Raw genomic sequence first — 14486 nt, forward strand, 5'->3', positions numbered from 1 at the left:
TGGTCCTCTCCCAACTTTAGGCAGTGGACTTCTAACAAACAGAATTATTCCAATGTGTTCTTCCTATTAAGTGGATTGCAACTATATAGCAAAATAAGATATGTATGTATTTTATCATAAATTTTATGTATCATTTTAACAGGTAATCTTTTTTTGTTTGGAAATGGTCAGTTTGAAATCCTATTTCTTTTTTTTTTTTTTTTTTTTTTTTGGTTTTTTTCCGGTACCGGGAACCGAACTCACGACCTTGCGCTTGCCAGACAGTGAAATCCTATTTCTATAGTAGGTAACTTAGCTATTTAGAAGTAATCTTTGTAGTATGTTTTGTTTGGATGGATGATGAGAATTAAATTTTATACTACAGTCAAAGAAACAGTGTGCTAGTATTACTCAAAATGAATCTTATTCTGTTAAGAGTTAAAGTTTTCCAGGTATAGTCAGGCAATATAGACTTTTCAAAGATCCCATCTTGACAAATATTCTCCATTTTCAATTACTATGTGTATGTTTTGCTTATTCACTACATAAAGATAAAAACTCAAGAAAAAACTTTAAAATGGCATTATTTCATTGTTTATGTGGTTATTGATTTCAATAAAATGAAGGTGCAACTTATATAACAGTCTTTAGCTTGAGGTTTTAAAAGGTATTAGGACTATAAGCAACTTGATAGGAAAGTAGGTAAGGTTCACTGGCAGTCTAAGACACTGTTTATGTCTTTGGAGGTAGACAGAATTCAAATTGCCTTCATTAGCTGAGCAATATGCTGTGGAAAATGAGCTTGACAATTATCAAGAGGCTCTTTCCTTTGCAGTTTTGGTAACTAACCAAGCTGTTTGTTTTCTAGCTGCTCAAGAGATGTGAATAGGAAAGAAAGAACATAATTCAGGTAAGCAAGCTAGAGGCATTTCAGGAATGAATTAAAGAAAAGAAAAAGTTCATCAATAAAGATGTCAGAATAGCACCTTGCATTATTTGTGATGTGGAATGAGTCTCACACACCGTCAGGACTTAGGATGTATAAATACTTAAAGTCTTCCCATATTTGCCAGGCGGTACAAGCAAAGCTAGAGGTTGTGCTTTTGATAAACGATCAATACTTTCACCTGACACTACCCTTGCTCCCTGCCTTGGCTGGTTAAGAGTTTGAATTTCAATTAAGAAGTAAATCTTTATAGAATTACATTTCCAACTGTCAATTAACATCTCCCTAATCCCTAGCAATTCTGAAACACTATTGTTTTGCCGAGTTCATTCCTTCAATTTCCCTCACAAGACAATGTATTCTTACCTGACTGGTAAAGACAAAAACAAACAAATGAAGAAACAAACAAAAACCAAGTATAAAATAATTGTTTAAAATTTTTAGTTGAATATCTGTGTTCAAAGGATATTATACATGCACATAAGTTAAGTTAAGGGGCACTAAGATATATTAATGAAATCTTTTGGTCAAAAGAGCTACTTGATTTTATACCTTTATGTCATGTTACAGTTGAGAATTTTTCCCACTGATATTTTTCTTGGAAAACTTAAAATCATACAAAATACATAACCATTCATAGCACCAGTTACACTCAAATCAAGTTAAACATTCTCTTCTCCTGCATCACAAAATACTTCTGCAGATTTTTCTGGAAATTTGGCATCTACTTTCAAAAAGTGCAAGTTGCTGCTACTAAGGCATACACCTAAAGGATTTGTGCAGCCTTCTTCATTGAGGATTTCAATATTTTAAGACAAAATACAGGCAATTTGATAGGTAGTTTTTTCCTTATAGAATTTTAAATATCTTAAATTTATGAGGTTACAGTGTCAAATTAGCACAACAAGCATTTCTCATCTATCAAGTTTATAGACATTTTATTATCAGACATGTAGAATGTAGAGAGTAGATTAAAAACAACTTCATGGGAAGTATGTCATACAGTGTTCACAGCCTGCAATAAATACTAGAGTAAATACATACAGACACACACATACATACATACAAACATACAGACACACGGCTTTTTGAAGTAATGAACTAGCTCATCAGTATTTAAACACAAATCCATTTGACTCCAAAATTTTTCATTCCACGATTATGAAATCTCTTGACATATCCTTTACTATCTTCAAAGAAATTCTAAAAAATGTAATCACAATTTAATATTGTAAAATCTAAAACTATTAAGAAAATCCCCTAAATTGCTTTAATACTATATATTTTATTTTTCAAAACACTGGTAGTTACATATAACTTCGATTTCACATAATTCATTTTATCATATAATTGAACCATAGGTGTCTGAAAAATACAAGGCTGTTAGAATAATCCAGCTAACTAAACCTTCCAATGAACTAACAGATCTTATTTTCATGACTAGGCTTAACTCATTAAGGGGGAATTAAGAGTCTCATTAGCTACTTAGTTGTCATTAAAGAAGTTCAGACCTGTAATAGAAAAGCATTTTACAATGGTGAGGAAGAAAAAATTTTAAATGTTGATTACAAAAATTGGGCCTATTAATTCATAGGAGTATTATAATCCTAAATTTCCATAACTCTGATTTATAGAAAAATATAATTAAAATATGCATATGTCTAGGAGGACAAATATGCTTTTTAGCATTTAGCTTCTTTTAGACTATAGAGTTTTTTAGTTTTATATTTTTTGCATATTAGAGTATTGTAATGATTAGAACACTGATAGATGCATTGGGATAAGGTGGTAAGAAATTAATATTTGATAAAAGTATAGATATATAATAATAAATCATGTACTCATAGCAGATTGAAAGATCAATTAAATAAGAGATAAAAGAGATAAAAATCTATAGACTCAAATGGTAGTAATCTCACAGAAAATTACAGTAAAAGCCAGACCACAAATATTAAATTTCAAATGGAAACACTGGATAAAGTACAGAAAAAACAACAGAGTTTGCTAAATGAATAAAACCATCTTTTAAATTGATATTTTGTAGAAAACAAAATTCACTTTAAACAGTGTGAAGTTCTAATTAATCAAAAGAACACATATATAACTACATTCTCTAAAGAAATACAACTTCTTACCCAGAAACTAAAAAGCCTTACATAGTTTTTTTTACAATTTTTAATACTGTAAGATTGCAAATTAGTAAGTCACAAGGAGATTCTCAAAGTAAAAATAGGTCTATTTACATTGCAATGAAATGGTGCACTTACCATCATGATTAGGATTTCCTAGCGTCCAGGGCTCATCAGAGTCGAAATGAGTGTCCCCTCCGATTCCTGGTCCAGGGAAATAGGCATGTGCCAAAAATCCTCCCTCCCCATCAAAGGGAGAACTGTCTCCATGGAATCCAGATGCAAAAATAATGGTTATATCTACATCACGTTTGCCACTTTCTAATTCGCTGTAGGGAACTTCTTCAAATGTCAGAGGAGTTACATTCTGCCACACATCAAAGGCACGGCGAATAGCTTTACGGGTCTCAGGGTCTCCTACCTTTGGAGTTACGTTCTTTATACTGAAAGTTAGAAAAGATAATGATCAGCATGGTTTTGTTATTTGCCATCTGAGTTATTACAGATCTTGATCTAAACAGTTTAACAAAATATCAGATAGAAGAGTCATATTCAACAGAAATAAGATTTATTCATTTCTCTTGTCTCTATGGCTAGTTTTCCCTATATTAGGATCATTTAATTATCACCAAGTGGTATTCATTTTTCAAGGCTGTGAGGGAAAGGACCTCTGCAGAACAGTTAACAGGAACTAAATCTATTGTTCACCTGGAGTCCTGAGCAACAGTACAGAAATTTGCCAAATAATCAAACAGATGCAGAAGTTTTGAGCTGAAATAAAACTTTCAATTTCTTTCTAGCTTTAGTACTTTTAGGAGCATACTAATGTATCTGTGCATAGCAATTCCAAGCAGTGCCTTTATGTTTTTCTTTATCTATGAATACCAGTTCAGCACACAAAGCTGTATTTGATTTGATGCTAATACAAATTGATGAAGTAATTACTAAGACTGTCCTTGATTAATGTAATTCTGATCAGATATTTACCTTTTCCAAGATAATTTCATGTGTTTCCCTAAGTGGAGAATAAATAATACTAGGAAGTATATTTTATATTGTAGTACCATAAATCCACGCAATATACATGTACAGCAATGAGTAAAATCCAGAGGTGTCATTAAAAAGTTTCTAACCCCTTGAACCAATCATCTACCCAACATGGATTTACATGAAGGAAATATTTTACTTCAAAGAGAGAATGCAATATTCAAGTGTATTTTACTGCAAAAAGAGGATATGACATTGAAGAGAACATGCAGTGCAATCATAAAAGAGAGCTAAAGCCAAAGAATTTACAATGATAGAGGAATAGTCAAATTATGTTCTTTTCTGGTGCATGTTATTGTAGATATCGGATTCAGAATTATATTGCCCCTTCAAAACTTTTTTCAGCATAGAAAACTTTTACAGTGAAATTTCTAGTGGACAAAATAAAATATGCACATCATATTCAACCCAATTTTAACTGTCCAGTGCCATGGTTTGTATCTAGATTACCCCCCAACAGCCTCATGAGCTGATTTGACTGGATTACGGGACAGTATACCTGACTTCCTGTTGGTATGTAGGATCTGGGTGGGAGGGGCAGGTCACTAGGGTCATGACCTGGAAGGATTTATCTCTCTCTGCTTCCTGTCTGCCATGAGGTGAGCAGCTTCCCCCTGCTTGGGCCTTTCCACTAAACTGCTTCTGTCTGGAGCTGCTGACCATGCAAGGACTGAAACTTCTAAAACTTGAGCCAAAATAAACCTCACTTTTAAGTTGCAAGTGTCTGGTAGTTTGTCCCAGTGACAAAGACACTGACTAAAATATCCAAATAATTACAAATGTTATGAAAGAATGATGCTAGACTAATAATAACAGCATTTACTATGAGTTAGGTAATCACCTTATAACATCTTATTTTACTACTCAGTCAACCCGATGAGATGATGAGGATGAAAAGATGGAAAAGGAGAAGAAGAAGGAGGAGGAGGTGAAGTTAAGATGTACAGGAACTTAGAGAAAAGTTCCTAGGTGGTACACTTGAAAAAGCTCTGGAACACTTCATCCTAATCGTTCTAATATGTCATGGTCTTGGTGTCTATGCTGGGGCATATATCTAAAATAAGTTGTCTACTTTTATTCTAATAAATACTCTTGAGCACATTTATACGAGTGTCTGTTGTTGAATATATTCATTATACATAAAAGTAATGAAGCAGCAAAAAAGTGGAAATGGATGGAGGGGAAAAGAACGCCAGGAAGAAATGCAAAGTGAAACAATTTGAAGTGGAGATATTCTCAGCAAGCTGCAAGACAAGCAAGGTAGCTGGCGTTGTTTGGGCAGAGACAGAGGATGAATGTCAGAGAGCATTTTGTTCTTAGTGAGACAGGGGAGAAAGAATCCCTGGATGTTCAAGGAAAATGCTAGGTAGTAGCTTGTTGTTGTTTGTTGGCTTGCAAGTCTTATTCAGCACGCGGCCCTGAATCGTATTTTGAGAAACAAATATTGACAGACATTGCGGCATCACAGTCCTTTGTTAGCTTCTCAATTTCCTATTTCACGGCTGAAGAGACATCCTGAGTACTGCTGTAGCTTTGAGCTTTGTCTAAATTAATTTTCCTAGTAGTTACTTATTGTTCTTTCTATTGTACAGGGTTTTAGAAGTCTCTCCTTAGTGGGAAGCTCATATGGGTCTGCTTAGTGAGGCTGGTCAACACGAACACGAAGGCAAAGTCATAAAATAGGAGATGACGGGTGAGTGCTGGACTGTATCCTGCGCCGGGAGCACACTGGAAAGCTTTATGCGCAGAAGCACATTAACACTATTCCAGTCACAGATACAACTGTGTTTGATGGGAAATGCGTCAGGAGATAGGAATGGAAGTGACAGAGCCCTTCAGAAGTTCATACAAGGGAAGACAGAAACATCGATAAGAGTGACAGCCATAGAAAAATAAAAAAGTTTCACTACATGTTCTGAGAAAATTGTCATTGCAGATCGGTAATGGAATCAATTTGTACTGGAGGAAGTAGTTTTCATTTCAAATAAAAACCAATTTTATAATACAGAAAATAAATAAATCATATCAATACGGTTTGGATATTTGTTCAAAAATGATTCTGACAAGAGTGAAGTCAAAAAGACCATAAAGGTTAATAAATGTGGAGCACCACTTGGATTTGTTTTCTACAGCTCTGCCCTGATGAACTTCCAACGTGTGCTTAACCACAATGTAAGTGACGTCACTGGTAAATACCGAGCATGCACGTGTGTGCCGCAGTCAGAGCTGCAGTTCTGAACTGAGTATGAAAAAAAACAAAAAGTTATGTCATAGACGAACCTGTAATTAATATCTAATAACTGAAATAACAAAAGGCACAGAGAGAATATATGAGAATAAGAAAATAAAATGCCATTGTTAACATTTCTAATAAACAATGTGTGAGTGATTACGTACATTTGCCAAATAACAAGGCAATGCTATGATGTAAGTAAAATGAAAGTTAAATATAAAAAAAACTTAATAAAGCTAATTTAATTCTGGCAGCTCGGCAGAGTGGTTGAACCCTGGACTTTTGCACTGATCTGTATTAGTCCCTCTCTTCAGCTTTTTATTTTGACAAAAGGTCTTGCTAAGTCACCCACAGCTAAATTGCTCAGATTTAAGATTCTTCTGCCCTTGCCTCTCAGAGTTCTGAGATTATAGGTGTGTGCACCAGACCCTGTTAAAGCTAATTTAAAATGTTTTAGCTTGCCTTTTCTTTTTATAAAAAAGTAAACACTTCAACTTCTAAAGGAATGAATTTCATTTTAAAAGTCTCTATGTGTCACTTTCATTATATAACTTAACGGATTCTTTTAAATTTCCATTGTACTAAACAAAACAATTGATAAGTGTTACCTTTGATTACCATGCCTTAAGCAATCGTATACAACACTGACAAAGGAAAAGTGGCTAGACCTTATTATCCATCAGAATAATGGATACTGTCAGAAAGGTACGTCAGTTAATTTCTAGGATAACTGTACAAAGTCAAGGTTTTCTAGTTTTAACATCTTTAGATCCATACCAGCTCATTTAGCAATAATTCTATACATTTATAATCATTTTACCTTTAATTTTTTGATACCATGATCAGTCTCTTTCCATAGTTGATGACTATTTTATCTCTAATATTGGAAGTAAGAATAAAGAGCTATTAATGTCACATCTAGTTAAGAAATAGAAATCTTATAATATCCTTATCAATCTTAATTTGGTACAAAGAGGGATAAATAAATGACTGTTAGTTAAACAGACAAAAATCAGTTATGCAGGAAAGCACACTAATATTCAAAATGGACATCAACCATTAGGAATTTATTATGATACAGAAAGTAGACAATTTGTAAGAATAGAATAAAAATAATAAACAGCATAGGTGAGTTGCCAGCATATCCATCTTCAGAATGTATTATAATGTTCTAGCAGGAGAAAACAAAATAGACCAATTTATTGCATTTATATTATGTTTGTATAGTTTGTGTAGCTTCACAATTTTTTATGTATGAGAAATTGTCGTGGAATAAAATACAGATATGGAATCCTTCCAGGAAAACTTACATTAAATATTTGGCTATTTCCGAAGAAGCTGGCTTTCCTGACAAGGCCGAATTAAGTACACCATTCTTTGGCTCTTTTTAAATAGGGTCTGCTCCTTAATCGGCATCTTGTCCTCTGGACACAAAACCTGAGCTCTCTTTGAAGTCAATGGCTCATAAAGAGCAGTGAGCTCCTCAGGTTCAGACAGAATAATTAAAAATGTTTCTGGAAAAAAACTGATTACATTTTTAGGAAATTTGGAGTTTCTTTGCTATGCATATGCTATTAAAGTAAAATACATTCTAGTATGTGTTTTCAGTTCTCATAGAAGCACATTTAAAACTAAGGGTAGTTAAAGAATGATTTTATTGGAAAAATCAAAGCTAACCAATAAAAAACAGTATTAGTATATTAACTAATATGAATATTCATGGATACAATATATTTCTAAAAATAGGTTCATCTGGCAATACATGTTTATGTCCTACTGGCTTTTGTCACTTAAAATAATATTTTGGAATTTAGATTTCTGAAATAAAATGAATTTATTTTGTATAATATTCACCAAATATGTAAAATAAAATATATATTATAACGATTACTTTACTCAATATGTTTTTCTTTTTTTTCTTTTTTTTTTATTTTTTGTTTTTTTCTCCGGTACCGGGAACCGAACTCACGACCTTGCGCTTGCCAGGCAGACGCTTTGCCGCTGAGCTAAATCCCCAGCCCCCAATATGTTTTTCTTATTTTGTGGAAAAAGACTAACCAAATTCTGCTTAGAATTCATTAATTTAGCAACAATTTTCCAACCATTACAAAAATGACTTCTAATTTATCTGATAAATGAATGTTTTTCTTGGTTTAAAAAATGAAGAAGATTGATAAAAAGGATTATTTAATTTTCCAGTAGTTCCAAATGCTAGACTGTTTCTGAAAGCGTATAAACATTTGAGACACTCCTGCTCAAAATAACTCTTCCCTCATGCTGAGGATCTAACATTTGATCTTGAGCAGCTCCTCATGCTTCACTTTGCCACATTCTCACATTCTGATTGCTCTTTAGAGGTGGAGATTTACTTGTTCGAATGTAGCTGAAAATTTGGTGTAAGAAAAAAATGTGTATCATGGAAGGCTTGGTCAAAAAATTAAAGAAAAAATTATCCCCACTACTGCTTTGGATACCTTATGGTCTATCAGTATAGTCTTGCCATTTTAGCTTTTTTTGAAGCACTTGTACTGCCGGCTGATGGTAAGACTGCTGTCAAATAAAGCCCACATTCAGCCACTCTCACCTCCACTCTTGCCTGCATCTCTAAATGCACGGTCCAGCGATGCTTTATGTGGATAATTGCTTTTTGAGCTTGAGTATCCTGTGTTAAATATATCCCTCTAAATATAGTACAGAAAATTAGTAGACAGTGTATACTGTAGTACTTATTGTATATCAGGCAACATCACTTTCAATGTGTATTCTAAAATGTAATACCATTAATTCTTATTAACTTTCTATGTTTATCTTAACATTCTCTCAACAAATTTTGTGAATAAATTCAAAGTAATATAATGGTAGTTGGCATTTACTAAGCATGATGCTATAAGCATTGTATAACATTTAGTATTTTTTCCATTTCATTTTTTTGTGTCCCTGAGACTTGTGAGGTAGGTTTGGTTACAATATTCATGTTCCTCCCAGGGAAATGGAGACTTAGCAGATGTAAGTAATTTACTTTGGGCTTTACAGGTAGTAAGATTCAGATACAAGATTCAAACCCATGCCTGCCTTACTGTAAAATAGGACTCTTAACCACATGCTGTACTTATTGACAGCATGAAGTTTACAAGAAGAAACATCTAATTATTTGAATGTCTACAACTGACTGAGATAATTGTCAGTGTAGAAACGCTGTCTATGTGAAATTACAATGCATTCTAAACACAACGGTTCTTAACCTTCTTTCCTCCTTTATTCTTTCTTTTTCTCCTTTAACAGGAAAGGAATAGTCAGTACATAAAGATGCAGAGAGGACTGGGGATATAGCTCAGTGGCACAAGTACCTGCCTGGCAAGTACAAGGTCCTGAGTTCAAATTCCAGGTCCAAAAAAAAGGATGCAGAGAAATACTAAACAGGGTGAACTATAAAAGATTTAGAAATCAAATACAAAAAGACATTTTCTGAAGTGAATATGAGTATTAATATATGGATATATACAGCTATTATCTCAGGTTTATAGTGCTATAGTGCTTAATTCAATTAGTCCTTATTGATATTTTTTGTATATGGTTGGGGTATCAAATCAATTTCATTATTTTCTATAGAGATAATTTTCACAGAATAATTTTGTAAATAGAGTAGCCAATCTTTTCCCCACTGATGTAAATGACCTATACCAGCATAAATCAATGCTGTGTACACCCATGTGCCTACTTGTCTGATTCCGGGCTCACAGCACATATTTCCTAGTATGGATTGAATTAAAGTAACTCCATCTATCTAGGGCATGGAAACACCTCAATATTTTACTTGGGTTTCAATCTGCTGCAGATATTTTGATTCATTTTGTTAAATTATATCAGAAAAAAATAAAGTTGCTGTGATTTTGCTTAGAATTGAACTGACTTTGTGTAAAGTGTAAACCATTATAGTTTTTCTCTTGAGAGTAAAATATACCTCTAACATTTATTGTTGGCCTTCTGTTGTGTCTTTTGCAAGTTTCAGCATGACAACCTTATAAGTAATTTGTAGATGTATTCTTGCATATTATATTTTTGTCTATATGAAGTGATATTTTTAAAAGGATTATACATCTTAAGTGCTTCTTGTGCATGAGTATAAGTGTTGTATTTTGCGTTTGATGTCTCTTATTAAAATGATAGATGTGGATTACCAGTTTCTGCCTTGGAAGTCATCATTCTCAGCCTCATCAGAAATAAAGCTAAGTGAACTAAAAATGAACAATGCAGTTTTACTCTGTCAGAAGCTTGATACAGCAGGGCAGACTACAGTACCCTAACTGGAGTAAAAGGCCAATGCAGAGAATCAGAGTTTAGGAAGAACAGAAGCCTCTAAGGAGGGAAAAGGTGGAAGCAATGAAATAGTAACCTGGAGCAACTGGAGAATTAAAAGTTCCAAGAGGCAAAGCCTGGGGGATCGGTGTGCTCATTTATGAGTGGTGCTTTCTGGGAGGCCCTATCAGCTTCTCACAGTAAAGAACTGAGAAAAGTCTCCTCTGCTTTCAGCAAAGGAGTGAAAAAGCACAAATGTAAACCTATGCCCCAGTATTTTCTTCTCTATAGCAAAGGCCCACATTTACCAGTAACTATTTTATCAGAGCCTTGTACTGTCTAGGTGAAAGAAAATTAAACAGCTCAGACCCCTCTGGCTTTTCAGTCTCACACACACACAAAAAAAGATGGAAAAATAGAAGTTAAGAAGCTTTTTGAAAGGTCATACCAAATATTTGAGCCCACAAGAAAAACAGAGATTTAATCATAGGATTGTTGTCTGCTCTTTTTCAGTAATACCTTACACCACACCAACAACGAAGGTTCAGTTTAATAATGGGGATTACGAATGAGAGAGATTAAAGATACAAAATCTATTTAAGATGGAGTTTATAGGGATAGTGTGGGACAAGAGGGGAGACAAAAAACAGAAGAGGACACTAATGGAAATTCAGCTATAGTGACAATAAACATAGCCTAGCTCCTGAACAGATAAACACAAAACTAATATTACAGTATATGATTATTATCTTTGCTCCTATCAAATGTCAACCAGACATTATAAGCATGCCACAAAGAAAGAGAAAAATAGTCTGAAGGGACAAAGCAAGCATTAGAACTAGATTTAGATATAGTAGAAATTTTGGAGTTATCAAACTGGGTATTAAATAATGTCAGTGTACTAAAAGTGCTAATGGAAAAAGTAGACAAGATAAAGAAACACTTGGATAACATAAGTAGAACAGTAGAAACTCTAAGACAGAATCAAAGTAAATTGCTAGATAAAAAGAAAACTTGTGAATCATTTCATGAATGCCTTTGATTGGCTCATTATTAGACTTAGCATGGCCAAGAAAAGAATCAGTAAGCTTGAAGATATATCAGTAGTATCTTCCCAAATTGAAAAGCAAAGAGGAAAAAGATGGAAAAGCAGGATAAAATACAAAAACCCATGCCACAAGTCACATACTAATACCAGAAGGAGAGAGATAATGGCCCAAAATTAGCTATAGACCTCAAAGCATAGATCCCCCAAACGCAGAAAATGTGAAGCAAGCTCAATATACTCTGAAATATCTACAAGTAGGGACATCACATTCAAATGGCAGAAAAAAAGGCAAAGAAAATAATTTTTTAAAAGGCAAAGACAAGTAGAGAAGATGAATGTTATTTGTAGAGGAAGAAGGACACTGACTCTTGTGTACTTCTCTTCAAAAAAAATAACCCAGAAGAAAATATTGACTGCTTATATAATAAAACCATAAACCTTGAATTCTGTATACAGGAAAAATATCATTGAAAAATGAAGTAGCAAAACAAAACTGCACAACAAACAAAACTCCCCACAGTTTCTGAAAGAATAGCTTGTCAGCAGACTTGCATTGTAAGAAATTTAGAAAGACATGCTTCAGAGAAGAGGAAAAAGATGTAGGTCAGAAATTCAGATCCATTTAAAGCAACACAAATTATTAAGGATGGAATAAATGCAGTTAAGTAAAATCTTTTATTATTCTTATTTTTAATTGATGTAATAGCTGCTACAAAATAATAGTAACCATGTATGGGTGATTCTAGTATATGAATGATTAAATAAATGGTTGTCTTAGTTATTTTTTTCTCATTGCTGGGACAAAAATACCTGATGCCCAAAATTAAGGAAGGAAAGGTTTATGTCGCTTACAGTTTGTGGAGGTTTCAGTCCGTACTTGGCAGATTAGAATGCAGAGTGGCACATGGCAGAGAGCTACAGCTCATGGAGGCAGAACACAGCAAAAGCAAGAAGCACAAAAGCCAGGAATGGCCGCAAGCAGCCTCTTGTTTTCCCTTACATATGCAAACTATCCACCCCAGGGCGGGTGCAGCTCTCACACCCATAATCAATCAAACTCTAAAAGCCTGCCCTATGGCAGCATGAGGCTTTGGGGGGACACCCAGACACAAACCATAACAATGGCAATAACTTTATAAAGGAAAAGAGGGAGAAATTAAGAATATTCTCTTTTTAGGTATATAATACCTATGAAGTAGCATAGTGTTTTGTGAAAGTTGACTTAGGTTAGCTGTAAATGTGCATTGCAAACTTTTCAACAACCACTAAAATAATTTTTCTAAAAATGTATCATTGACATGCTAAAGGAAAATTAAAACACATGAAAGGCCTAATTAAAACACACAAGACAGAAAAGAATGGAAGACAAAAGTAAATAGAGTGAAATAATAGCCAACAGTAAATAGTTACCAATATCATGGATGTTAATCAAACTGTATCAAATATTAATTTAAATATGAATACTAAACATACAAACAAAAAGAATGTATTAAAACAAAGCATAAAAGCAAGACACATTCTATTCTTTGTTTTTACAAGAAATGCACCTTAAGTATAAGAATAGATTAAAGAAAAAAAATGGAGAGATATTTGTTAACTCCAAAAAAAAACCCATCCAGATAATCCACAATACCTCACTAGAGATGAAAAAAGGAAAGAAAGAAAGGGGAATAGAGAAGGAAAGGAAGGAGTGAAGAAGGAGGGAAGGAGAGGAGGAGTGAGAGAGGGAAAGGAGGTAGAAAGGGAAAGAAAGAAAGAAAGAAAGAAAGAAAGAAAGAAAGCAAGCAAGCTATTTAAAAAGTAGAATAAGCATAATGATTTCAAATGAGATAGAATTTATAAAAGCGAAATTATCAAGGATAGAGACAACACAATGATAAAAACGTCAATTTTTTCAAAAAGACATAACAATATTTAACATGTATTTACTTAACAACAAAATAACAAGTCACGTAAGACAAAAACTGATAGAACTGCAAAAGGAAGTGTACAAAATACCATTGCATTTGGAGAATGTAAAACTCCTGCGTCTAACAGTAATAAGGAAGAAAAACCTACTCTGAGGGAGAAACTATGGATCAGTACTCTTCAAAAATATAGGTGTAGGGCCAGGGATATAGCTCAGTGATACAGTGTTTGCCTGGCAAGCACAAGGTCTTGAGTTTGATTCCCGCTACCAAAAAAAAAAAAAAAAGGTGTAAAATTCCAGAATCAAAAGAATCATACAACAAAGCCAACAATCTTTAAGAAGAGTTGTAAAACATGAACAAACAAGATTTATCTCAGGTCTGCAGGTCTGAGGCAAAATTCGAAAATCAGTTACTGTAATATATCACATCAAGGCTAAAAAAGAAAAATCATATCATCATATCAATAGTTACAGGAAAAGCATTTGTTACAAATCAACATGCTTTCACAATAAAAATGTGCAATGAACTAGGAATAGAAGAAAAACTTTTCAAGAACATATAGAAAAACCTTGTAGCCTACAGCAAACTTCTTGCTGAGGAACTCAGTGGCATACTAAAAGCATTAGCTAATGTAATAGGACAAGAAATAAAATACAAAGGTTAAAAAGGGAAAAGCAATACAACTATCTTAGTTCAGAAATGACAGATTCCCTATGTGGAAAACACCAAAGAATCATTAATAACAAAAAACTATTATAAAAATAAACAATTACAGCAAAGTTGTAGGATACCAGGTTAATACAAAACAGTCAAGGGGCTGGGGATTTAGCTCAGCGGCAAAAGTGCCTGCCTGGCAAGCGCAAGGTCGTGAGTTCGGTTCCCGGTACCGGAGAAAAAC

General features: G+C 33.8%; 1 protein-coding gene across 1 annotated transcript in view; it reads right to left on the bottom strand.

The window, feature by feature from the left end:
• The window catches only part of Mmp16 (matrix metallopeptidase 16 (membrane-inserted)), a 246788-nt gene that overhangs the window by 108410 nt on the left and 123892 nt on the right, over positions 1 to 14486 (bottom strand). Inside the window, exon 4 of the mRNA XM_005381755.2 lies at positions 3193 to 3497. Coding sequence (XP_005381812.1) covers positions 3193 to 3497 — 305 coding nt within the window. The remainder of the gene's footprint in view (positions 1 to 3192; positions 3498 to 14486) is intronic.

Source organism: Chinchilla lanigera, unplaced genomic scaffold, assembly GCF_000276665.1.
Source record: "Chinchilla lanigera isolate Chin_1 unplaced genomic scaffold, ChiLan1.0 scaffold00016, whole genome shotgun sequence".
Lineage (NCBI taxonomy): Eukaryota > Metazoa > Chordata > Mammalia > Rodentia > Chinchillidae > Chinchilla > Chinchilla lanigera.